The 27,519-nt window shown below is 39.0% G+C and overlaps 1 protein-coding gene across 1 annotated transcript in view; it reads left to right on the top strand.

Moving 5' to 3' along the window:
• The window catches only part of FRMPD1 (FERM and PDZ domain containing 1), a 115,253-nt gene that overhangs the window by 70,736 nt on the left and 16,998 nt on the right, over positions 1-27,519 (top strand). The window contains 6 exon segments of the mRNA XM_025046561.1: positions 7,919-8,023; positions 16,447-16,604; positions 17,470-17,572; positions 20,393-20,438; positions 24,849-24,956; positions 26,926-27,021. Coding sequence (XP_024902329.1) covers positions 7,923-8,023; positions 16,447-16,604; positions 17,470-17,572; positions 20,393-20,438; positions 24,849-24,956; positions 26,926-27,021 — 612 coding nt within the window. The 5' untranslated portion in view covers positions 7,919-7,922.

Below are 27,519 nucleotides of genomic sequence, written 5' to 3'. Positions count from 1 at the left end.
GAGAAGTTAGAGAATTAAATGGTAGTCTCCTTCAACAAGATGTTCCACCTTAGGGTGGAGGGGGGCATTTGAGGAGTGGAGGAAAGGAAGATGATGAATTCTGTTTTAGATGTAACTGGCTCAAGTGCTTATGGGATATCTTGGTAGAGGTCCTAAGGGCACAGTTGGTTCTCAAAACAGCTGAAACTATAGGAGTAAATGACGTCACCCATAGTGTTTAGAGCACTGAGTCTCAAACTTCGCTGTACATTGGAATCACTGGGAGAGGGGTGGGACGTCTTTAAAAACTACCAGTGTTTTTACACCCTCAAAACATTCTGATTTAACTGGTTTAGAGTACAACCTGGGTTTGTTAAAAGCTTCTCAGGTGATTCTAATGTGCAGTGAAGTTTGGGGACCATGGATTGAAAAATAGTAGGTACCATTTATTTGGATGAGAAGGGAGCTGAGAACTAAGAAGGCTGAGTAGGTGTAATCTGAGAGGCTGGAGAAGAATGTCACAGGAGCCAAGGGAGGAAGGTCAAGAAGTTTTAACACTTTTATTTGTGTTATTTTAAGAGAAAATGTTAGTTTGGTAATTTATTCTCTCAGTATTCAAAAGCTAGATATTTGCCATGTGTTTTGGTTTCTTGCTTGTGTATGTTTTTGTTTTTCTTGTGTCAACAGTTGGTTTATATCCTCGGACCTTGTGTAAGTGATTTCTCTCCTATTCTTTGCTGCCTCCATCGATGTTTTTCATTTCTCAATAGCAGGTACTAGTTTTCTGAAGTCTTTTATTATCACCTCTTATATCCCTTTTGAACGGTTTGTATCCTTATTTATCAATTTGCTTTTGAGATAGCTAACACTCTGATGTATTTATTCTTCTCCATTTGCAAAATATTTTGAGTTTGCTTTTTTGTTTTACTTTGTTCCAACCAGAAATGTGTTCAGTTTGGAGATTCATTCCCCTCATAGGGTACTGCCAAACTGGTGTTTGTCAAGAGGAAGGTCATCTAAAGTGATCTCATTAAATGAAAAACTGGAAGGAACTGAAGATGTTTATTCTGGGGCAGAAGAGACTTGAAGATAAGATTCCTATGTTCGAATCTAGAAAGGCTGATGTAAACAGAGGGAGCTGATTCTGGATGGTGGTGGGTGGGGCTAGCAGGCAACACTATAAGAGTCATATATGTTTATAGAAATCGATTAGCTAAATTATATTTGGCAGAGGTTTTGTAACAATCCCCTGTAAGTAACCACTGCAGTTTGATGACCTTCAAAAGGAATCGAAAGGTCTGACAGTCTTCATCCTTACGGATATGTCTGAGATCCCTGACAACTCTACAGTCATGTGGAGACTGAAACAAGGTAGAGGTCAAAGATTTTGTGTCTTCCAGCGCTGTGATTCCTTCAGGATTTCTAGCTACTCCAGGGAATATAGGTCTTTGAATTTCAAGACAAAACACAACAAATACTGTCTTGCCTGGTTCTTAGATCTAGTAGAAACCTCAAATTGCAAGGATGGAAGAACTGCAGAAGGCCTCTAGTCCCTGTGTTCCATTGTAGTACAGAGTTATTCAGCCTCTGCCTTCCTGCCTTCAGGATCCTGCTAATACTTGAGAAAACTCATTCTTCCCTTTCATCACTGGGAACACTGAAGAGGCCTAGCCTGAGCTGGAATCTTCCTCTCTGTGGCATTCCCCCCAGTAATCCTGGCTCAGCACCCCAGAATCATGTCTCTTCTACCTGGTGGCCTTTTGGCCGTTTATGAACCATAATCATATAGGCTTTTGTTAAACAAACATTCTCTAATTTTTTAATGCCTTGGCTTTACCTTACCATCCTAGACCCGTATAAAATGTGATGCTCAGACATAAGACAAACCAAGTTAATACCCTTATCCTAGAATTGCCAGTTGACTCACTCCTGTTAAGGGCCTGACCAGGCAATTGATATTTAAAGACAATATCCTGTGGGCTTCGCTGGATGTTTATTCTTCTGTCCTTTGTGATTAGTCTCTCTGTTGTCAGGATGCTAGAAGCTACTACATTCTTGACCTTCCATAGTAAGTCTTACAGAAATATGATGTGGTTTTGTGTTCTTGGGAAAGGGACATTAAATAATCCATATTATAAAAGTGGTTTTACAATAACAAGAAGGCAGACATTCCAGTGGGAAAAAAAGAGAAAACCGGAAACAAGAAAGTAACAATAAGAAATGTAAATGACCATCGTGCATGGAAAATGTTCAGATATACTAGTAATCAAGTAACTTTAAATCAAAACTATAATGATCTCTGATCTGGAAAGATGTCCATGATATATTCACAGGTCAAAAAAATGTGAGGAGCAGACCACTGAGTATAGCATGATTCTATTTTTATGGATTGTACATTTTAATACATGTAATATAGGTCTCTAGATTTAGGGCAAAGTTAGTGTTAATACCCACCAAATATCTAACAGTGGTAACCTTTGAGGGACTGGATTGGATGCTTAAATTAGGATACTTTCTTTATGTAATTTGTAATGTGATGGAATTATGTGTGATGTTTACTCTGTTTTGCATATTTTTTCAAAAAATATACTTAAACCAATAATTAAGTGCTATTTTCCATCCTATTAGCAAATATTTTTTAAATAATAAATATCCAATGTTTATGAGAGTGTGGATGATAATTTAATCCTATATTTTTCAAAATATAAACATGTAAGTCAATAATTAGGCACTGTTTTCCATCCTATTAGCAAATTTAAAAAAAAATAATATTCAGTATTTGAAAAAGTTTGTCCTGGCAGGAGTGCAAATTGGTACCTTCTTGGAAGTAATTTGACAATACACATCCAGATTCTTGTAAATGAACGTATGCTTAATCCAGTAATTTCACTTCTAGGAATTTATCCCAAGAACATACCTGGGGAGTAGCCATTTACCATGAGTAAGGATATTCATTGTAAAGCTTTTATAATTGTGAAAAATTGGAAACAGCACAAATGTCCAATGATAGATTAATTGAATAAAGTATGATATGGTCAAAGAAAATAATTCTACATAGCAATTTGAAATGATGTAAATGTTTAAATATTAATATGGAATGCTGTTCATGAAATATTAAGTGGGAAAAGTATATCTCATTTTAATAAAATATATAGCATGTATGAGCATAGAAAAAGAATGAAAAATTAATAGTTGATAACTCTGAGAGGTAGGATCATAGGTGATTTTATTTTCATTATGTTTTCTTTGTGTTTTACTATATACATATGTTCAATATTTAAAATTAAGTGAAAATAATTTAAAATAGCTAAAAAATGCAATAGTACGAAGGGCTTATACTAGAAATCAGCAGTCCCAGCCCCACTCCTCCTCAGCCTCTAATTTCTTAGAGGCAAACTTTTTCAACTCTTCCAGCTGTTTGCTCTGTTTTGTTCTTTCCATATTCCTGAAAAATATGCTTGTGTTACTATTTCCTAATTTATTAATTTTAGGCATTATCTAATTATTATGGTAGAAGAGGATTTACCTCTTAAGCCACTACCCTTGCTTCCCTTTACCATATCCTCTCAACATCATTATGTCACTGTTTTGAGTGTTTACATTTTCAGCATTTACGTTATTATGACAATGTAAATATTTTTTATTGCTGAGCCAGGTAGTGAATTATAATTTTGTTTCCTTTTTTGTACAACATTTTGTTTTCCTTAGATTTCATAATTCCCTGTTTTTGATTTGCTTACTTTTCCATGTACTTGTTGCTAATTCTTTCTAAACCCTCCAACAGCCTTTAAGTGGAATTTTCTACACAAACACAACAGCTAACCTATCCATTCTTACTTCTTTTTTCCTAAAACCTCTGTCTTTATGCACCAATACTGGTTACTCTGTTAGTTTTGTATCTGGGTGTTACCATAGTATATCCCTTCACAGTCATCCTGGGTGTTCCATTTGCCTCTTGTGTGTATTTCATCTCAAATTTCCTGAATCCCATTTCATTTATATACTTCTTTGTTTTACTGGAACACATCATCTAGTAGCATCCTGAGAAAGGATTTATGAGAGGTTAATTTCTTGAGACCTGAACATTTGAAAATGTCTTTACTACTGGATTGACAGTTTGGCTGGATATAGAATCCTAAATTGAAAATTATTTTCCTTCAGAAATTTGAAGACTGGGCTTCAATGTCTTCAAGCTTTCATTGTTGTAACTAAGAAGTCTAATGTCATACTTATTCTCAGTTGTTTGTATATGGTCTAATTTTTCTCTGGAAGTTTTGAAGATAGTCCGTTACTGGTTTCTGAAATTTCACAGTGTTATTTCTTGATGTGGGTCCCTTGTCATTCATTGTGCAGGGCAATTGGTAGATGTTTTTAATATGGAAATTTAGGCTTTTCAGGGAAATTTTATTATTTAACAATTTCCTCATCTCCATTCTTTTTACTCTCTCCTGCTAGAACTCATACTAGATGAATATTGGACCTCCTAGATTGATACTATACATTTCTAATCTTTTCTGTTTCCCTGTCTTTATCTTTTGGTTACTCTTTCTAATATTTCATTGGCTACATTTCTCAACTTTTTAATTTCCAAGTATTCATTCTTGTTTTCTGATTGTTCTTTTTCAAAGAAAATCCTCTTCTTGTTTCATGGATGTAACATTTTATCTTTTTGAGAGTCTAAATTATAGTTTCAATTTTTTTTCTTCTATTTACTGCATTGTCTCTGTTTCTTCTGAGTTCCGTTTGTTTTCAACTGTTTTTCATAATTCAAGCTCTCTTTAAATATCCATTCGTACTGATTATGGATATACCACAGCAGTTCGATGACAGCACTAAAAACAAATGACTGGAAACTTTGTATGAAGGATGGGGCTCATTGACTAATAGAATTTAATGCAGGGTGAAATGACACCTAGTTGCCAGAAGTATCAGTATCTGAAAGTCTTTTTTTTTTTTTTTTTCCCTCATGCTGTTCAGTTCTCCAGAAAAGGATTCTCTAATTTCTTATTTGGAATATAAAGTCCTAGCTGCCAGTATTCTGGGAACTGGGCAAAGGAAGGGACTGGGGGTCTCATTATTCAGTAGGAAGAGGTTTACTTAATCTTTCTATATTCATTCCTGTACTCTGTATTGTGCCAAGTCTCCCCAAGTCTGAAGTCTCTTTTATTTGATTTCTCCAAAGAATAAATCTCTTGTTTCCAGTAGAGTGGGAAAGGTGTGGTTGCTTACGTGGACAAGTAGAGTGGGATGGTGCCTGTGAACAATAGCTGCTTACGGAGATCTATTTCCATATTTTCAGTCTTGCAATTCATCCTTGCTTTCTTCCATACCTGCTGCCTCTAATTCCTGAGCAGTCTTGTAGCACATCAGCTAATTTTTCATCAGACCCCACTTCTTATAGCATATAGATTTCTGTTTCCTTTGCTCTGCTGAGGTACCTCTTCTCCAAATAATTTCTATCTTCCAAATGTTATCAACAGCTTTTATCTGTTTTCTTTTCTCTTGTCCTCAAATAAAGAGGACAAGAGAAAAGATCCCCCTTTTATTCCTTTACTGTAATATATTTTAGGAAAGAGAAGAGATTACGACATTGTTTCAGTTCACCATATTTAATCAGAAATCTACTCTTTTTCTTTTATAATTAAAAAAACAAAACAAGTGAGATGCCTAGAGCTGAAGACAGTATCCAGATCTGATGACCTGGACTAAAAGCTAGATTAACACATCCCTTGATCTAAATGGAATTTATTTTTGGTTGTAGCCTGTTTTTTTGTGCATTAATTTCTATTTGGCTGCCAGCTGACTGAAACATGTTTCTCCAGGCTTTCAAAGTGATGATTTTGGTGTCCTGCTTTCATTTTTATGTGTCCTGGTTAGTATACTCCTGGTATAGATCCCACTATTGCTCTGCTGATTGCTGATAGAGTCTTTTTGCTAACATTTTAATTAGAATATTTACTTTGATATTTACAAGAGAGATTGCATTTTTACCTTATTACACAGTTTTTTGAACAGAATTGGTATCAATATTATACTGGCTGCTTTATAAGAATTTGGAAGCTTTCCTTTTTTATGCTCTAGAACATCTAAAATAGCATTTGGAGAAAAGTAAATTAAGCTAGTGAAGAGTATCTGGATTGGATCCTAGAATAGAAAAGGAACATTAATGAAAACACTGGTAAAATTTGAATAAAGTCTATAGTTTAGTTAATGTTATGGGACCAATGTTAATTTCTTAGTTTTGACAAAGGTACAAAGATTATGTAAGGTGTTAACATTAGGAAAAGCTTAATGAAGGGTGTATGGGAACTCTGTATTATCATTGTAACCTTTTATACATCTAAAGTTATTCCAAAATAAAAAGTTTTTATTTAAAATAAAACAAAAAATTTTATCAGGATGAGGTACATTTTATAGGTTTATCAGAAATCACCTTTGAACCTATCTGTGCCTGGAACTTTTCTTTTTATGGGGGTAGTTCTTTTCATAACTTTCTCTTCTTTCGTAATTGTCTTTGTAGATTTTCTATCTCTTCAAGGGTCATTTTATATTATTTTATATTTTCCTTGAAAACCAATTTTATCATCAAGATCTTCAAATGTATTTGTGTAGTGTTAAGCAACATAAGCTCTTACTTGTTTTGATTTTCTCTGTATCCACGATATTTCCCAATGTCATAGCTTATTTTGTGTGGTTATTTTCTGGGTTGTGAAATTAATTGACTTGAGACCAATATTTTACAAAGTGAACAAAACTAGGATAGAAAAACATAAGTATATATTGTTTGACTAAACTTGAATCTCAAGCACATATATTGTTTTTCTTGGTAACCTGACAATATCTATCAAGGCACAATGCATATAACTTTTGACCTAGCAATTTAATATTTGGAAACTTATCCAGAGATATAATTGCATACACGCAGAAATGATATGTGTACAACATAATTCATTACAGTATTCTTTAGAATAGCAAAAGGTTTGTAATAACCCAAACATCTATCAAGAGAGGACTACTTTTTAAATTACAGTACATCCATACAATGTAATACTCAGTAATTGTTAGAAAGAATGAAGAAGCATTCTGTGTATTGATATGGAAAGATATCATGGATTTACTTTATTCTAAGGAGAAGAAAACATAGTGCAGAACAATGTTTATGGTGTACTATCCTTTGTGTTGAAAGAGGACATTTAAAATTCATATCTGTATTTGCTTGTATAGGCATAAAGAAACTCTGGAAAAACAAACAGAAGGAGAGCAGTGATTATGTATGAGTATAGGAACTGGGTAGGTGGGGACAGGTAAGGATAGAGGAGAGACATTTCACTGTATATCTTTTTATATTATTGTGGTAAGAACATATTTAACATGAGATCCACCCTCTTAACGAATTTTTAAGTGCACAATACAGTAACTACATATCCTTTTTTACAGTCTAGAGTTTGAAATATACAAATGAATTACCTATTCAAAAATTAAATATAAAATATTAATTAAAAGAAACACAACTCAGAACAGGCATGTGCATGCCATCCCTGATGCAGGCAAAACTGAGCTGCACTGTCCAGGGATGCACACAAAGTTGGGGGCAGGAGCCATGTCACACAGCAGGGTATGTCTCTTACACTGGGTCACAGTCACCTAGTTTGAGAAACCTTATCTATTTTATTCCCTAATCCTTATGTTTAACTGTTTAAGGTATAAAGTCATTCTGTTTTCCATGAGACTGTGGGCTCCCTAGGGCAGAGGGCTGATAAAGTTGTTCACTCTGTGGACATTGAGCTCCCATGTATGTTCATGTCAGATAGAAGGAGAGCTCTAGTTATTTGATTAGCATGTCTTAATATGGGCAGATATAGGAAGCATCATAATGATTTGTCAGAATCATCTTCAAAATGTGTTGGCTCGCTTCTTAGAAAACTCTTCTTCCTCTTAGGTAAATGGAAGAGCTGGAGACCAATTTATTCCAGACACGGAAAGCACACAGAATAGAACAAATGGTGGCAAGATGGCTTCGGCGCTCCCGGGACAGCTCGGCCCGGTAAGGCTCCTGGGCTGGCAGAGATTACTGTCTGTAAAGGTTTGGTGTCCCTGTGGGAGGAGATTTTGCCAGTCTTGGCAGCGCCTAGGGATCACTGTCTCTGGCTTTCTTCGTTCTTCCACCATGTGGTGAGAGAAGTGTAAACAAGTCAGCAGTTTTGCTGGAGTGCATTTCTCTCTGCGCCCCTTCCAGCTCTTCACTCTGTCCCTCAAACATGCATCCACATAAACACAGACACAGTCACACCAAACTCATACACACATTTACAGAGAAAAACACACACACAAACACTCATACCGACATACACACACATATGCCTACACACTGGAACACACTCATACACACTCTTGAACACACACTCATGCATACTTGCTCACTCTCTCTGTCTCTTTCTCTGTCTCACACATACCCCTCGTCTTCATATTTAATATGAGGGTCAGGCAATCTGTTGTTTATACTTTCCCTGTCTTTGTTTCTAGCAGCTGCTCCTTCCTTGCAGTCCCTATTTCATTCTAAACAAAATAAAATGAAATCAAATACAGATCTGATTTGACGGCTACAAGAGAACTTAAAATATGTTCTGTTTCAAAGAATTCATTTTCCATCTCCAATTTCCCATCTGGCCCTGCCACAGAGATGAAATATCACATGTCAGGTGTTTCTGAGACACACATTCTTCTAAAGGAACTGGAAACAGCTGTTCTGCTGCTGAGCAATAAACCTTGCTCAGGGCTGCAATGCCCTGGGGCCAAGTGCTCTGGTCCTCACACACTGCAATGACATCAGGCTATTAGAATTAGCCCCATTTTACAGATGAAACACCTGAGGCTCAGAGAGTAACTCATTTATTACCATCGTCATCCCCCTACTCAGAAACCTTTGATGGGACCTCATTTCTTATAGGATGAGTTTAAACATTTTGGGTTCGACATTCAAGGTGCTCCATGATCAACCACTATCCTTTACAGCTATTTGTCTTACTACTCTGTTTTGTTCACTTCTTACTCCAGCTAAAATAACCTACTCATTGTTCCCTTACTATAAGCACCTCTGCCTCGCCTTCCATCCCTTAGACCTGGGCTCCTGTGCCAGATCCCTTCTTCTCGCCTCCACGTGTCCAGAACCCCTCTCCCCCACCCTACACACAGTTCAAGTTCTGGCTGAAATGCTCCATCTTCCATGAAGTGGTCCCCCAGCCCACAGTCAGAATTAATTTCTCCCATAGGGCCCCATAGTATTTGATTTGTAGCATTGGCGTTGTGCTCCTCCTGGTGTGTTCAACCTGCTTGAGCACATCTCTTTTCTTCTAGACTGTGAACTCTATGAGGGCAGGGAAGGTATCGGCCTCATCTCATAGCCCAGAGGTGACTGAGTTCCAAGAGATTGTAAATGCTTAAGTAGTGATTGGTGAACTAATGGGAAAACTGCTAGGTACATTGTTTCCTAAAGTGGATTCTGCAAAACCCGGTGTCACACTGCTCCACTAAAAAAGGTTCCATGGTCAGGATCTGTGTGGGAAGTGATGCAGCCTGTGTCCCACTCCTATGCAGCCCCCACCACCACTTGGTGATTCATCATGCATTTTAGCACATTAAAGGCAGTGAGAACTCCCGCAGAATAGAGGTGTGTATAACTTTAACGTGATGTTGACTAAATTTTAGGATTTTAATTTTAGAGTTCTAATTTCAATACTCCCAAAGAAACTCCCTACCCACTACTAGTCATTCCTCATTTGCCCCTCCCCCAGCCCTAGGCAACTACTTGTCTACTTTCTGTCTCTATAGATTCTCCTATTCTGGACATTACACATAAATGGAATAATATGACACATGGTCTTTTATGACTGGCTTCTTTTACTTAGCATAATGTATTCAAGGTTCATCCATGTTATAGCATGTATCAGCATTTCGTTCCTTTTTATTGCCAAATATTCCATTATGGAATATTTACTTTGGTCATTCATTAGTTAATGTATACTTGAGTTGTTCCCACTTTTGGGCTATTATGAATAATGCTGCTATGAATATTCGCGTAAAAGTTTTTGTTTGAACATATGTTTTCATTTCTCTTCAGTATATATTTAGGAGTGTAAAAACTGGGTCACATAACAACTTGATCTTTAACCTTTTGAGGAATTGCCAGACATTTTCCAAAGTGTCTATGGCATTTTACATTTCCACCAGCAGGGTCTGATGGTTCCAATGTCCCCATATCTTTTTTAACACTCGATATTATCTGTCTTTTTGATTGTAGCCATCCTGCTGGGTATGAAGTAGTATCCCATTGTAGTTTTGATCTGCATTTTCCTGATGGCAGATGATATTGAACATTTTTCTATGTGTCTAGGGAGTTTTATTTTCCAAGTGCTCAAGAAAAAAGAAAAAGAGAAAAGTTCTTGGCAGTGTCTATGGAAAACATAATATACGTGTTTCTAGGATAAATCACACGTAGCTTTATTTAAATTGCTTCTCATCTCTAATTCTGCAACATCGATAGAGGCTGGGTCCTTGGTGTCTTCAGATTATGTGATGATCAAGAACTGAAAAGCTCTCGGAAGCTAAGCAAGGTCAGGCCTGGTTAGTACTTAGATGAGAAACCACCTAGGAAGACTGGGTGCTGTAGGCATTAAAGAAAAAAGAAAAGAAAAGAAGAACCGAAAAGCTAAGTTTGGGGTAAATAATTGCAGTTTCCCTGGAGTAGAGTAAACATTACCACCTATCACCCAGTTGCTTAGTCAAGAAACGTAGGAGACATCCTGAATTTCTCTGTCTTCCTCACACTCTGCCTCTATCCCATCAGCAACCCCTGTCAGCTCACCTCAGATCTATCTACCTCACTGTCTCTGGGGACAGTGCCATAGTCACTCACTTTTTCTCCGCTCCAGCCTGTTCTCCACCCAAAAGCCATAGTGGAATTTTCAAAATACAAACCACTCCTGTCCCACACTTTCACCTCCAGCTCCATCCACCCCACCCGAAACCATTCGCAGCTCACTGCCATTGTGTCATGGCCTGGAAGTCCCTTTATGATCTGGCCGCGGCCCAACTGCTCAGCCTCATCTTGCTCCTTGCTGCTTCCTTGGCACAGTGGGTCCTTGGCACTGTTGTTTCCTTCAGAGTGCTTCTCCTCTCCTCACACTTTCTAATAAACCCATTCGTTTTCTTATTTATCGTCTACTTCCCCCACCTGTTTATGATGTGGCCCTTCTCTCCCAGACCCCCTACCACATATGAGACCAGTAACCGTGGCTGTCTTGTTTTACAACGTTTCTTCAGCCTGGGAAGAGTTCAGAGTATGTTTACATTTTTCATCCATCTTTCTCCCAAAAGGGATTTTTGATGGCTTAGAGTTTAAAAACATGTAGAAAAATTGAAATCAAAACCAGAAATGCTAAAAATGGATTATAAACCAATTAGACATAGGATTTTGCATTTGAGTACACAGATTGGCTCTGTGTTTCCTGATAGCTAAGACAAGAAATGAAAGAAGTACATCAAAGTGTTTTTAATAGTCCAAAAAAGGTAAACAAATTCATCTGCAGTCCTATAATTTTACACATATCTTTTAGCAATCTTCTTTTTCAGGTTTTTAAAAGCCTCCAATCATTTCAGCCAGTTGTACTTTCTTTACTTGTAATTATTGTATTTTTCATATTTTTCATGAAATTTAAACCTTATCTCTGACTCTAATTGAATCATCTAGGAACAAATTAGTTAGAAATAACTTCTCATTTTTCAAGCATCGCTAGACAAATTGATAACTTTTATGAACCTGGGGTACTGTTAGAACTTTATAATACATCTTAAAATGTGTATTTTTCTGGAGAGGAGTGTCAGCTTTCAAAGTTGCTTTGAATTCTTAAATTTTAAATTAGTTTTCAGTGGGTGGTTATTGTTATAAATTCAAATAGTGGCACTCAGTTTGAATGAGTGTTTATGCTTGGGTAGGTACAAGTCTAGTGATACAAAATTATTCAGATATGATGATGAGGACTCTCACTACTTAATTTCACATTCCAGTATAAAAATAACATTTACAGTATCAGTGCTCTTTTAGAAATAGCTAACTCTCCAAATGATCTCTGTGACATGTTTTGAATTTCTGTATAAATAATGCAATGCAAACTACTTAATAAAAGCTGCAACATAGTGACATATCATAAACTAATTTTAACTGTTTTTAACTTAATTGCCATCTTAAGAGCTTTGTATAACTGTAGAAGTGATACTTTTCCACTTATACCAATTTTTTCTCTCCTACAGAAATTTTGTTTTTTATATGGTTAAATAGTATTCTCCTCACAATTTATTTGGTTGCTTCTAAGCTTAGAAAGTTATCACCCAATAATTAAATTAATTTTCAATTTAATAGTTTAAAATGCTTTATATTTAATCCTTTAATGTGGAGTTTATTTTAGTATAGGCTTGCGATGAAGCTCTAACTTGATTAGTTTGCATCACCATTAATTGTGACTGATCTTTCCTTTCTTTACTGATTAATCACCCCTCATTTATCATATGTAAAATTCCTGTGTCGTGAGTGGGAAATTGGATTTTTTTCTAAGGCTAGCTCTCCTGTTCCAGTGATCTAACTGCCTCTTTTCACACACCTGTATTAAAACTATTTACATTTATTATTTATTAAACTAGACTTTTTTTTACTCTTTGTTTTCAGTTTTTTCACTCTTACCTGCCTATTCTTTCATGTAAACTTTAGAATAATTTTATTGTATTATGAAAACAATTCAGCATAAGTTTTACTGAATTTTCTTTTGTTTAATCTGGAAAAGTTTTATAAAGCAAGATATAAAGAAACAAAGAGCTTAATGCAACTTGATGCCTTCTTCTTAGTGCTTGGTTTCATCCTCAGGCTTAAAAAGATGATTTTTTAAATCTTGAATCTTAATACTAATGAACACACATGCACGTGTCTGCACACATGTGCACAGAGACACATACACATGCTTGTGGTTTTACAGGCTTTCCAAATTTACTTGTTCATTACAAACCACCAATGTCTGTTTACTAATTATAGGGATGGCCTCATTCGGCCTAATATTCCTAATGATGTGGAAAGACCATTTTAGATACCAATTTTTTATTTTACCCATGGGCAAAAGTAAAAAGATTGGAGAAAAACAGGCTGGAAGGTTCCTGAAGGTTCCATTATCTCTTGAATCTCCTTTTAAAAGTAATAATGGAATAATTTCTCTTACTCACATCTGTAGGCCTTTGCCCTATAGCACTATACTCACAATATATATGTTCAGTGGTCTCCTAGAAACTGTCACAGCCACAAACGTAGTCCTATGATTTCGACTACATGCTAAATTTCTTAGTGGTGTAAACTGCTACTTCCATTTCTTCTTTCTTTGAATAAACTTTAGATTAAAAATCCAGCTTATACCAGACTTTAGTTTTTAAGATCACTCAAGCTGAATGAACATAATACAGTGTTTAAATATAAATTCAAAATAATTTCTCCACATCTTGCTAGAACTCAAAGGTGAATTCTTTGTTGTTACAAGACAGAGTAAAATGTTTTACCCCTATCACAGATCAGATAAAAAGCCCGAGAATATTTGAGGCATAATCTAGTAATTTTCCTTTTTTAGTGTTATTGATCAGCTCAATATGAACTTATAACCTATAAAATATAGATTTGCTCTAGACGAGACTAGTTTTATGATAAATTTAACATGTTTTTTTCTAGTTCTACCTTAGACTAGATCCGGTTATCAGACAGGAATTTCATTACTGCTGCCACAGGTCTTATGCTGCGCCAATGTAAAGTCACAGTAATGACCTCGGGTTTATGATTTGAAACCATTACGAAGGCAGCAGATGTAGATTTTTGGATTGGATTATCAGAGCTCAGTTTGATATTTATAAGATGCTTCAGAGGAGGACATTTTGCTACAGAGATCATTTCCTTCCGCTCCCCTTCAATTATTGAACATTCTTCGTGAGGAGAGGCCAGTTGGGTCATGTTCTTAAGCAATCCCTTCCCAAACAAAAGCTGAAATGTGGCCTTTGGGAAAAAGGTCAAATCCAGACTTCAGGCTAAAGCTACTGACACTGTCCAGGGATTAGTCAACACAGTGGGGCTCATTTGTCTACCTTTGTTGAGGAGTGCACCCTTCCAAATGAAAAAGTCAGATAACTGAAGCCTACCCATTTGAAAAGCATTCAAATGGATTCTGTTTTAACCATGTGATGAGGCTTGTTTTTCCTTCTGTTCTGCAAACATTTATCAAGCCTTACTCTATGCTCAGCATCGAGTTCAGCACGTGGGACAAGAAGGACATGAGTTTTGCCATGCAAAGTATGGACAGGACCAGAGATCTCACAGTGGTCATTATAAATATGATGTGTTTCAAAAAGGGATGTGCAGTTTCTGTGGGTCCATTCAGCAGAAGGCGTGGGATATTTCCACAAAACCAGAAGATAGGATAGGAGTTGGGCAGATAAAGTATATAGTTGAGGAAATCCCTAGAGAATGTGTGTGTTAGGGATGGAGGGGTAGATTCTAGGCAGAGGGAAGAGTTTGCACAAAGGCCATTGTATCTGAGGAACTCCAAGGAGACTAGTTTGGAATCCAGTATAATTTTGACCAATTACTTATGTCTTCCCTTATTGCATCAGCTCATTAAGAATACCTACCACCTAATACACATTCAACTAATCTGTTTTTAATGAATTGTTGAATGCTTTTTGTGGCTGTGTTTTGTGTTTTTATCTTGCAACTTTACCAAAGTGATTTTTTTAGCACTAGCAATTCTCTTTGTTGATCATTTTCTAGATATAGATCATCATCTGTTTAAAAAAAAAAAAAAAGGTGGTACTTTTCCATTTCCTCTGCTTATTATGCCTCTTATTGTTTTTCCCTCTGTGAAAACTATTACTCCATTTCTCCTGCTGCATTAAATAGGTGTAGTGTCTAAGATATCCATCCTGTTGCTTTTTTAAAGGAACATAGATGTTGATTTTCGGCTTTTAAAGGAAAATAGATGTTGATTTTCGGCTTTCAGTATTATTTTTATACTATTCAGAAAGGCCTTTTCATAGCTTTAAAGTTTTTTTTGTTTTTGTTTTTTTAAATCAGGAATAGCTATGGGTTTTATTCAGTATAAATTTTCACAGCTTTCTGTTTCTTCTCTCTCATTGGGCCTATCTGCTAACATTTCTCAGTATTACTCATGTGCTTGCCCATAAGAAATTGCTTTGCTTCTAAGCTGTGTGGGTCAGATCATCCTCTATTCAGACAGCTGAAATCTGCTCTAAGCCAGGGTCTGAGGAGCTCCTTGATAGATAATGTTCAGGAGGCTTTGTACTTGGACTTGTCACATGAGTTTGGGCTCCATGTGACAAGTTTGGGCAGTTTTTCATATTTCCTCGTGCTTGTTGAAATTGGAGATCATTATAAATGACAGAGAGGTGATTTTCAGATAAGTGAGGTTCTATTACATTAGTCAGAGTTCCTGACAGTGTTTGGTAAATGGATGAGAATAAATGATAGACCTTAACTACTGAGCCTCAAGGGAGCTGTTACTCCTCCACGTTTCTGTAGTTTATAGTGACAATAAACAGCTCATCTCATCACAATTTGACCTTCCTCAGAAAAAACCACTGACTCTTGGAGAAAAATCATTTGCCACAGACAAGTGAGAAATAGTCTGTGACTCTCTTTGTGGTTTTGCAAGATAGAAAATACAACTTTCCACTTACCTCATTTTAAATTTATAGAGAACACATATGTTTTTAAAGATTAATATAGAGTGAGTCCTCCCTATCTGAGGTTTCATATGAAATTCTCATAGTTACCAAGTTGAAGGGGAAGCAAAATGCATCATAAAGCAAAAAAAAAAAAAATCATCAAAGATACAATCCACTTGTAAAGTTAGTCATCCAAACTGAGCAACTCCTTATTCTGTTTGCACTCCGTGTTTTTCTTCTTCTATACCTCTTCTCAAGCAGTGCCTCCTGCCTAGAATGCTTGTCTGTGCATCCGTGCATTCATTCATCCATCCATACATCCATGCATCCATCCACTCAGCAGCGGTTACTGAATATCTTCTGTGTGCCAGGATCTGGGCTGTGAGGGTGTACTCTCAACACCTCTTAAATGCCACCGCTTCCAGATAGCAAATGCTTCCCTGATTTTTTATCCCCTACCTCACAACGTTAAAAATGCTCCCCTTTTCTCTGAATGCCCATAGCAGTGCATGACTTTCTTTTTAGGGCACAGTGCTTTATTCTACTTGGTGTTTTATCTACTGGTGTTTGTGTCTTATCTCTGTTGAAGGAGAGTTGGTGTCTGCTCAACTCTGCATCTTCTTCCTTCAGGATGCCTAGGGCTGACCAAGTTGTGGCCACCAACTAGAATCCCCTCTCTCTCTTCTTTACACACGTCTTCTCTTCCAGGGCTAAAGTTGCTGCAGCTGATGGGGCCCCCGGGATTCCAATCCAGACCCTCACCCCTGTGAAACACACAGTAAAAATAGACAAAGACACCCTCCTGCAGGACTATGGATTTCACATTTCTGAGAGCCTTCCCCTCACAGTGGTGGCCGTCACAGCAGGTAGGGGCTGACTGGGAAATGAGAAAGGAGCTTGGCTTCCTGGGTGGAAATAGCCCTGGTTTTCTTCCCATCTCGCTGTCCTATAACATATTTAGAAAATGCCGCCCCAGGACGTTAGAAAAGGAACACCTAATTCTGGCCTAATTCTGACCTAATTCTCTTTGGGGCTTTGCACCTTCCTTTGGTGCCAGGAGGGAGAGAGCTGCAGGTGCACTTGCTGATCTGAACCCCAGGGTCCTGTTGGCTTCAGACAGGGCTTTGCCTACCCTCGACTCCCTGGACAGTCTCGGGGGCAGTGACAGTGTTTGGATCAGCCAGTGCTCCTCTTTGAACCCTGCATGCTATAAGCTAGGAAGAGTTTCTAGCCAGACAGTAATAGAAATTATTGATTTGTTTTCCCTTGAGTCTTTGTAAAATATAAGCTGTATCAGGGTGAAGAGGAGCAGGCTGGGAATGTCTAATATTTTTATACTTCAGCTATGTATTGATGTTAGATCTGGGACTAGTTAAAACCCATTAATTTCAATTTACACATGTGCACACACACAAACACACATACATACACACACCCCAGAGTTCTTTAGAAATGAATGTATTAGATTCACTGGCCTGCTCTGTTGATTCAGGGGGTTCTGCTAGTCATCTTTCCCAGACAGCCTGCTAACATCCCTTGAAGGTGATGGATGATAGGTATGTTACCCACAATTTGTAAACAGGAAAAGTGAGATACGTGTGAGCCTAAGGCTGATTGGGGGTTAGGGTTAGGAGGGGTCAAGGATAGGCTGCCATTCAGGTGTGCTGCTTTGACATACAGGATCTGGGCCCTCCTGGGGCAAGCACCAATTACTTTTTTTCTGTCCAATAGGAGGCTGTGCTCATGGCAAGCTTTTCCCCGGTGATCAGATTCTCCAGGTGAACAACGAGCCTGCCGAAGACCTCTCCTATGAACGAGCAATTGATATTCTGAGGTACTAAATTGTCTTCCAACATCCGGAGTCACACGGATTACCATAGAACAGAGAAGGGCAACTGGAATGGCGTAACTGATCTCCCTGTGGTTTTAGTAGGGTCCTGTCTCCTTTAGAGCAGCAACAATAGCCTAATTTTAGGATTCCATCTCAGTTACATTCTGCTGTCTTTCATCTGCCTACAGAAACAACTGGGAGGCAGAAGGTACTATATGTATCGAAACCCCATTATGCCTAAGACACTGTGCTAGGCACTATGGGAAATGTAATTATGAATAATACATAGACCCTACCCTTTAAGGATTTATAGCATTGTGATATATGTCAAAGATTGGACTAAATTGATCCTCAATCTGTTCGTTCTTCTTTAACTCTTTATATCTCTTCATAAATGTTCTTGCAGATACAGCTTGCTTGGCATTTATGTAGTTTCATTGATATGGCACCTACTATCTTCTACCTGGTGTCATTGTGATTTGTTTAAATGCCTCACTTCCTGCCTAGACCATGATCTCCTTGAGACCAGACACATAGTGGTACTCTGTTGAACAAGCGGATATGGTTGGCACTGACAACTGGTGACTCTGGTTTTAAGATGGAGGAATGTCAGTGATAGGAGTGAAGAGGACTAACATTTTGTAGGCATATGCAGGCTTTGTCTTTTAAATTTTTTTACTCAACCCTGTTTTAATGACTTTAAGGAGAAATAAGAAATTGAATTGGATGAAACTCAACTTGAAGATACTTCAAGTTTGTATTTTAGTTTGTGCTTTTTTGTGAATGGCTAAACTGATTTGGTTAGGAAGGTTGTCCATTTCATTATTCACACTGAATAATAGGAAACAATAACAAAGTCAGAGAAAGAGAAAAATGATACTGTAGGATGCTGTCTCCAATCCTAGGAAGCACACAGTCTTGCCGCGGAGAGACACAGCTTAAGATTTACAGAAAATCCGTCAAAGTGTAGAAAATAAAATCCTTTTAGCCAAGCGCAGTATTGCTTCAAGACTGACAGAGAATCGGTTGGGTGAGTAGGACAACCTGGAAAGGATTTGGTGATTTCTTTTTAAAAAATGAAGTATGGTTATGGAAATCATGAAGTTTGCTTTCCCAATTATTGGATGATTTTCTCAAAGACAATCAACTCTAGCAAATGAATTTTAGATTTTCAGTACTACTACTATTTCTGCCAGGCTAGATCAAACTGTGACTAATGAACAGAAGGATTCACAGTTTAAAGCAGTACACCAGAATTTGGGTGTTTAGGTAACTTTGAACCCCGATCTCTTCACTGAGCACCTTCTCTGGGCAATGAGATCTGTGGGGCAAAGAGGCTCCCCTGCCCAGACACTTATAGGCTGGTAGTGCAGAAACAACTCATGCACACCCTGCTGGGATTGAGAGCAGACACCGCATCCAGAGAAGCAGAGGGAAGGGACTGTAAATGCTGGAGATTCCTCCAGCTTGTGGGAAAGTTGTGGTTTGACACAACAGAGAGAGAGAGTCCAGACATCTTCCAGCTGTACCTTTAATGCTGGGTAGGATTTGGCCCACAAAGATGGAGGTGAAGGGTGATCCAGGCAAAGAGATAAGCAGGAACGACAGAGTGCAGAACGGAGCTGAGCATTCCCCATGAGACCTAAGGCACCGGATGCCTAGACAAAAGTTCTGTGAAATGGGGCCCAGGTGATGGAGGGTCATGAATGCTAACACAGCAAGTCCAGGTGTTATTTTACTCCTGGAAGGATGAGCCATTGAAGACTTCTGAGCAAGAATGTGACTTGATGTGCACTATGCATCTGTGCTCCCTGCCATACATCATGTGTGGGAATCCTAGGACTTCTGACTTTTTTAGCTTAGTTCCCAGTGTCATTGCCAGTTCTGTGGGAAAAAAACAAGCAAAGCAAAATGGCAGAACAACAAAACCAACAAAACCTCTCTAATTCCTCCAGCTCTTTGTGAGGCCAAAGTGTCCTTTTGAGAACACTTGGAGCTTGGTTTGTTATAAATTATCTTGGAAAAGGCCTATTCTCATATAAAATGGAAGAGGCAGTCCCCAGACACTTAGAAACTTCAGGTTGAGTTTATCCATTTGAGGAAGTAACACACCAGCAGTAGTTGGCCTAGATGTTCATATTACAAGAAGTCAAATGAAATTATTTTTGCAAACTGCCTCTCTGTGTAGCAATGGCAAAGAAAAAGGAAAATATGGATCTATTTTTTGGTTCTATTCTCTAATACAAAGTGGGAGTTTGGTAGTTATCTGGTTGATCTGATCACTTTGGGAATCTAAGAAATAATAACAAGACAAAAATGTCTAGTATCTTGATTGGGCTAATTACACTGACTCTGTGTGCCCAAACACCATAAATTGGTTGGCTTTTATCTGATAAATGTTATTCACATTCATTTTATTTAGTGAAATGTTTAGCCTAAGTGTTCTGATATAATAACCCAAGTTATCTGTGTTATTGCTATGTTTTCTCTTAAAAATTTGTTTTTGGACATAAACCTAGCTAGTGGTTATAGCAACTGGATGAATTCTCCTTTATATAGACTAAACTAAGACTAAGTGACTTAATTTAGTAACTGTAGGTATGGACTAGGTGGTAGAGGCAAGTATCCGACGATTCCCTCAAGGTAGCAGGGGCACTTTGGTGCAACTTAAATTCCTTTGTTTTCCTCAGTGTCCTTCTCAATTTTGCTGAGCCAAAGAAGTTGAGGCAAGAAAGGCTGCTTTGTAATTCTGCCAGTCTTTTTGACACACACACGCATATCGCTCAGAATGATCAAATGTTTCTCTCTTTTTTTTTTTTTCAGGGAAGCTGGAGATTCTCTTTCAATCACAGTTGCTCGTTGCACGTCGGTAAATTTCTATGTCCTGTGTGTTAGTTTCACTCTTCTTGACCCCAAGCTCCTATCCTTCCTGTGGGATATCCCTCAGGGGATAAATAGGGAAGGCAAAGGGCAGAGGGGGCAGCTATCAGGCAGTAGGTAGCCAGGCAGTTAGTGTTGCCTGAAGACCACCTATGCCTCATTGTATTAGAAGAAACAGATGTGAGTCCAGCCCTCAAGAACTCATGGTCCAGCTAAGGAGACAGACCTGTAACTATGCAGAGTGGGATGATGAAAAGGGCATCAAACTATAGGTCTCAAGACAGGTTTGAGTGGTATGGCTTTGGACAAGTCATTTAATTTCAGTTTTCACTTTTGTAAAACTGATGATGACAATAACTGCTTTGTCTCTCTAATGGGTTGTTATGAGGACCAGATGAGGTATTGGATATGATCATGTTTTATCAGCTCTGATATTCTTCACAAGGCAAGGTGTGCATAGCTGATGCACAGAGAGGAATTGGCAATTTCCTCCACTACAGGCGAAGGAGCCCTTTATGTGTAATACAAAGGAAAGTATGTATCAAATTACAAATTATAAAACTATCAAGAAGGAAAAGTTGAAATAAAATTCTCATTCTGAGAGACTTTAATATATACCTCATAGCTTTGGCCACATAAAGACAAAAAATAAATAGGGGCATAGAGAATTTTAATAATGCATTTAATAGTCTAACTGACCACATTACCAGGCTATCAAAAATCTCAGCAAATTCCCCAAATAAGAAACTGTATAGGTCTCTTTTCCAGAATATAATAAAATAGAAATTAATAACTATAAAAAACTTAATTGAAACCATCTAGCCATTTGGAAATAAAAATGCAATGTCCTAAGTAAAGATGGAGGCAAATAAAAAAGCAGAACTACAGTTATAGACTTGTTAGAAAATAATTAAAAATTACATGAAGAAATTGGTGGAGCCGGGTTATTTTCCAGGTAGTTAGACTCCAGAACTCACACTTATTAGCATTATGCTATTCTATTTCCTAAAAACCCTGCCGTCTTCATAAAATGGCATTGGCCAATCCGGGGCAGAAGGAGGGGGAAGATTGCAAAAAAGGTGAAGAAATATTTTCCAACTTGTCCCTTTCAGTTCCCTTTTAAGCATTAACTCTTAGTTCAGCAAAAACATGCACAGAGTTTTTATTAGGTAAGGTCTGCTGTTCTCTGATGAATCAATTTAGAACCCAGGAGACCTAAGATATCCTAGAATGAAGGGTAACTCATATCCTTTGTCTCTCTTTAATTTTGGATGGCTCAAATGAGTGGTTTACAATATGCTTTAGATGCCAAGGTACACAGGTAGAGCTGACACTGAAGTGTAAAAGTATAGGAGGCATGGTGGGGCCTGTGGATTGGGCATTTCCATGCCAGAGAGCTTCTTCTTTGTCAAAGCAGCTGGTTTCATGGTTGGGTGGTTTCACCTGGAAGAGATGCCCTTCTTTCCCATGACCCATGTCAGTGATAGGAGTGAAGAGGACTGTCTACTAACTAGTCCTAGTTCAGAACAAGTCTACCTTGTACGAAATAGCTTTTCAAAGATTTGGAAGTGTGGCCATCTCTTCCCTGGGCTTGACATTGTTCCATCAGTTCTTCATTATATGATATGTTTCTCTGATAACTTTCTGGACAGATTCCAATTTTGCGGTGACACTCCCAACTAGTGGCACCCAGAAAGGAATGTAGTCCCACCTATGGTCAACTGGTGCGAGTACCACAGGGAACAGAGGGTGCAGTTCCAACATGCACCAAGAACACTACTGAAGCCCAAGATTGGCTTAACATTTAGCAGGCCCAGTCACGCTTTTGGCTTGGGTGAAACTTGTGGTTGACCAAAAACTTAGTTAGTTTTCAATTGAATATCTTCCCAGCCAGCCCTGCCAGCCACCCCAACCCCCAACCCCATCCCATGCTTGTGCAATTGATTTTTTCAATCCTCAGTACCACATTTCACATTAATTCCCTGTCAAATCATGTTGCTTTGGCATAATGTTCTGTCATGCTGAGATTTTACAGTCAGGAAGTTGTGGCATATTTGTACAGTCATCAGTTGTAGTCATTCTCCCTTCCTGTCAAGGAACCACCTCTTTTCAAGTCTCTTTCATTTCCTCCATTATCCAGCCAGTTGATATCCATTAGCCTGATCCAGCTCTGGACCGAACTCTTATAGGATTGCTCTCCCTAGAGTGAAAGACAATAGCAGTTGCCTCTGCAGATTATTTTTCTCTCTATTTCTTTCCTTTGTTCTGCCCTTGATTTCTCATTCCTTTGCATCTTTAGGGTGGTGGTGGTTGTGCCTTTTCCTTTGGCCTCTCACTTTACTCTGTTCCCTTTAGCTCTTGATAGCCCTGTCCTCCTACATCCTCTTATGCTTGTTCTTAGTGATTGCCTGGCCTCTGACCCATAGCTGCCCCTGGTCCTCAAATTTCCCATACATTTCTTTTAGATTCCCAAGTCCTTTATCTTTCTTCTCAAATTTCTGCTGCCTGAGATCTGTTGACACCTTGCAACTCTATGTCATTCACAGGTTTAGTAAGTCCAATTTCTCTGACTTCACCTAGTGAGAATATAGCTCAATTCTCATCAATTATGCTAAACATAATTGATGAGAATTAAGCTAAAGGGAGCCTGAGTTGCTTAGCTAGAAATCAAGACAATTTTGCGTGTAGGTCAACTAGTTTTGAATCTACCTAATGGCTCTGCATCTGGCCTTCTCCACAGGGGGATTATAGGAGACCTTATCAAATACTTTGCAAGAATGAAGGAATACTACTGTATCCACAGGACCCTGGCCTACCAATCTGGAATCCCATCTTCAAAAGAAAAATGAACTTGGTTGGCTCTGACTTGTTCTTGGTAACTCCATATTAGTTGTTAGTGATCAATATCTAAAAGCTCTCTGACCATCTCTTGTCTTGGGTTTTGCCAAGAATTATAATGACAAGCTTATTAATATATGTTTTCTTGAATCTTCCATATTTATTTTCTGGGAAATTTGATACTTAACCATCTTCAGTCTCTTAATATTTTTTCCATTCTATTTTGTAGGTGATGCCAGCTGTTACATATCAGCCCCTTAGATTCACTGGTATAGGTGTCTTGAACTCATTCAAATCAGTCTGATAGTCTCATCACTAATTTTGGGTTTTAACTTTCTCTTTACCTTATTCCTTCTATTTCTTCTGGTTGGAAAACTATTCTGCTTGAAAAAGAAGCACATCAAGGTTAAATAATTAGTTGAGGGATTATGACACAAGTGTGCCTATTCTCTGGGGACATTACTATTCCCCCTTCTTCTACTAATCTTTTTTTTCAAAAAGTAAACTCTGTATTTGAGATATTAAATCCTAGTCATGAACTCTGTCACACCAAGGTTCTCGTTGCTGTAAGATCTTATTTATCTTCTTGCATTAAAATTTCAGGGCCATATGTTCACTTCATGTACTTCACAGCATTGATCTATTGATATCTGAGTCTGTGAGCATTGTTTCCAGCAGTTGGTGGAACCAGTTGATTACTGTTCCATAGCTCTTCCCTCAGCCACTCAGAACGTGGCCCAGAGCTCCACCTGAGGACTCTTACACATGTAAACATTCTAGAAGCTATCCTAAAGGACGATCCAGATTAAGGAAACATAGGATGTCAGGCCAGGAAATAGCGTATCAGGGTTTCATCCAGGTAGATCCTATCCTGTTGGTCTAGATCATGCAACTTGCTGTTCGTTAAGTGCCACAATTTAGCCTGATATGGTGTAGGCCCAGGGCTTCACCACATACTCATACCAACCTGTGATGACTCTTTTTACTTCTGGGGAAAGAGGGTGCCACCCAGAAGATATAAGAAGATCAAAGAGGGATCAAGGATAAATCACAGGGGTCAGAGCTTCAGGGAGCCCTGGAAGTGTCTGGTCCAACGCCCACATCGTACAGGTGGGAAGACTGAAGACCAGAGGGGCAATGACTTGGCCAGCATCATGGAGTTATTTTGTTTTGTTTTACACACATGTGTGTACATGCACTCACACTCACACAATTGGTGAGAATTTGTGTTTGAGGTAGTTCTCACAACTGTTGAGTAGCAGAACTTGGGCTGAAATTAAGGTCTCCTAGTTCACAGGCCAGTTCTCTTTGTCTTTGTCATACAGCAGCCATTTTGCTACTGTATTGAATGTTCAACTATTCTGACATGTGAGAACATTGTGTGTATTGAGATCCCTAGATTTTATCAAAAGAACTTTAATGGGATGTTGTCCTTCTCTGTGGGTGCTAATTGAATCCTTAACAGCTGTCGGAGTTTTCACTTTTATTTTTAAGAAATGGAATTTGTACATGGCTTTTATGGAAGCCCTGTTCTAAAATGTGTCATGTTAATGTTTTTCAGGGAGTCCCCAAATCATCCTTCCTGACTGAGGAGAAGAGAGCCAGGCTGAAGACCAACCCTGTGAAGGTGCACTTTGCTGAGGAAGTGCTCATCAGTGCCCACAGCCAGGTATGTCACTAGTCAGGGGATTGAAATGATTTGTCATGAAGCTAATGAGCTGCCTTCTGGCACCCAGCTCCCTGAGACTGTAATCCCACAGCACAGAGAGAATACAGAGAGAGTGCAGTGGGTTTGCTAGAGATTCTGTGCACCCCCAGTAAGATGCCTGCAAACCATGGACGGAGAGAGGAGTGGGGACTCTGGTTGGGGGCCAGGGAGAGAAGCAGTAGGTGTGGCTCAGTGTTACTCAGTGACTCCATTCTCCTGCCCATGAAATTTCAACAGATTTCAACTGTTAGGTTCTCATTTTGAATCTTTAAGTATTTCCTCTGAAGGCGATATACTGATAGTAGTGATGGTGGTGGGGATGGCTTATTTTTTTTAAGAGCCTAAACTTTTGGTGTACATAATCCTTAGTCATTACAACACCCTTCAGGGGAGGCATTTTAACAAAAGAGAAAGCAGAGGCTGAAAGAGGTTAAGAGAATGAACCTCTGAGATCACATAGCAAAAAAATCTAGGAGCCCAGGTCTCTGGGACTTGAGTTCTTCAGTTTTCCACTATGACATGCTGCCTCATCCTTTATGATAGGAGGAGATCCAGGGTTGGGGTTCAGAAGACATATTCGTAAAAGGAAAATATTGGCTGGAGTGCGATGTTTTTAATGTGGACTATTGGATAAAAGATTCATTTATTCATAATTCACACATTTCCCTCTCCCCTCTCCCCCGCTCAGTGGTCTGTAACTATTGCCATAATTCAGTGATCAGTTTTCGATTTTGAAACTTTCAGGTCAGAGCTTGTCCTTATCTGGTCTTCTCACCATAGACACCAGCGAATGGGGAGTCATGGCCATTTTAATAAGGATTTGGGTGATCTGGTTCACATCTGCAGGACCTTATTTTCTACTTGTCCTTCCACTTAACAGACCACACCTTCATTAGACCTGAGAGTGAAAGCTGGATTTGTTCAGGAAGGGGCCAGTGAAATGCCTAATGGGTTAATCAGAAGAGATCTGAGATCCTGTGTCGCTCAGCAATATTCGAGTCTCTGCATGTCCACATTGGTGAAAATTGATTGAATCTCTTTCACAAATTAAATGTAGATTCAAACACTTATTTTTAAGAGTAGTACACAGTGATGAGAAGTAGAGTCCAGAACCAGCTAACAGGACTGGTTCTATCTCAAGTTTTGGGGACTCTAGAACCTTTACTCATTCTAGAGGACACCAGCCCTCCGGATTTTTATTTGCAGAGAAACACTTAGAGGTCACTTGTGAGAGCTGGCCTTGGAGAGATTCTCCAAACCCAAAGGGAACATTCCCCTGCCCTGCTCCACCTCAGGAATTCTGGCTGGCATGGGTCACCAAATACAGACCAGTCCCATGCCTCCTTCCCAAAAGGCCCTCCAAGAGTAACAGATCCCTTTAGGATGTCCTGGAAGTCTAGGGTGATGGTGGGGATGAGTGAAGGCAGAGAGCAGCCTTCTGCCCTTTGGTGATACTTCACTACAGGGAATGCAGCAGTAAATGGGGCAATGTGCGTGGGGGGCTCTCTGAAGGGTTTCACTTCAACCCCACAAGGCACAGTTTGGGACAGTGTGCATGATTGTCATCTGACTTGCTGAATTGCATCCCCTAAGGGTGGCAAACAGCAGTGAAGTATCAGCTGATCATGAGACATCATGTAGGCTGGCGCAGTGCTATCAGTGTGTTTGTGGCAGATCTCACTCTTCTCCATCTCTCATGTCTCACAGAGACTGTCTAGTGGCTGTTCACCTTGAACAAAGTGTGCCCTTCTCTCTGTGTGGCCTAGGCCTCGTCCATTGGAGAAATCTCCAGAAGCCAAGAATTCACCCATAGCATGGTGAAGAGGTTAGGGATGATCCTGTTCTCCATGCCAGACAGGGCCAGGGGAAACCGAAGATTTGTCACTGGGGTAGGAAGGGCCAATTTCAACACTGTCCTTTTGTTTTCCAGGGAAATTCTCTGCTGTGTATGCCCAATGTGCTCAAGCTGTACCTGGAGAATGGACAGACCAAAGCTTTCAAGTTCGAGGCACACACAACTGTGAAGGTATTAAAACTAAACTTGAATCTTCTTCCCAGTGAGAATCGTTGGTTTCCAGAACCCCGAGGCTGCCCTGCAGTTGCCTTGGTGTGCTCACAACCACCGCAGTCTGAGCACTGTGCTATCTCATTTAGTTGCACAATCACCCAGCAAAATTTTATCACCGTCTTGAAGGGAAGGAAATCAGGGCTCAGAGAGGTGAAATGACTTGCCCAAGGTCATATTACAACTCATAAGCTTTTACCCTTAACCACTGGACTTCCCTGCTTCTTAGTGAGCCTACCTGCTACCCAAAGGACAAGAGCAGCTAAAAACCCAGGCGAGGTAGCAAGGCAGGCCCAGGCCCCTGAATATTCTGTTCTGAGTTGAGGTCAGTTCAACTTATATTTAACAAGTTCCATTATACGAAATGCTCTGGAGGGGGTGCATACAAAGCTAGGTGGTCTCCATCATCCAGGAGCTTACAACCTAGTTGAGAGAGGACGGACATTCAAGGAACTCCCA

Source organism: Pteropus alecto, unplaced genomic scaffold (genome assembly GCF_000325575.1).
Source record: "Pteropus alecto unplaced genomic scaffold, ASM32557v1 scaffold114, whole genome shotgun sequence".
NCBI classification, from domain to species: Eukaryota; Metazoa; Chordata; class Mammalia; order Chiroptera; family Pteropodidae; genus Pteropus; species Pteropus alecto.
This window is presented reverse-complemented; position numbering and strand designations above follow the sequence as displayed.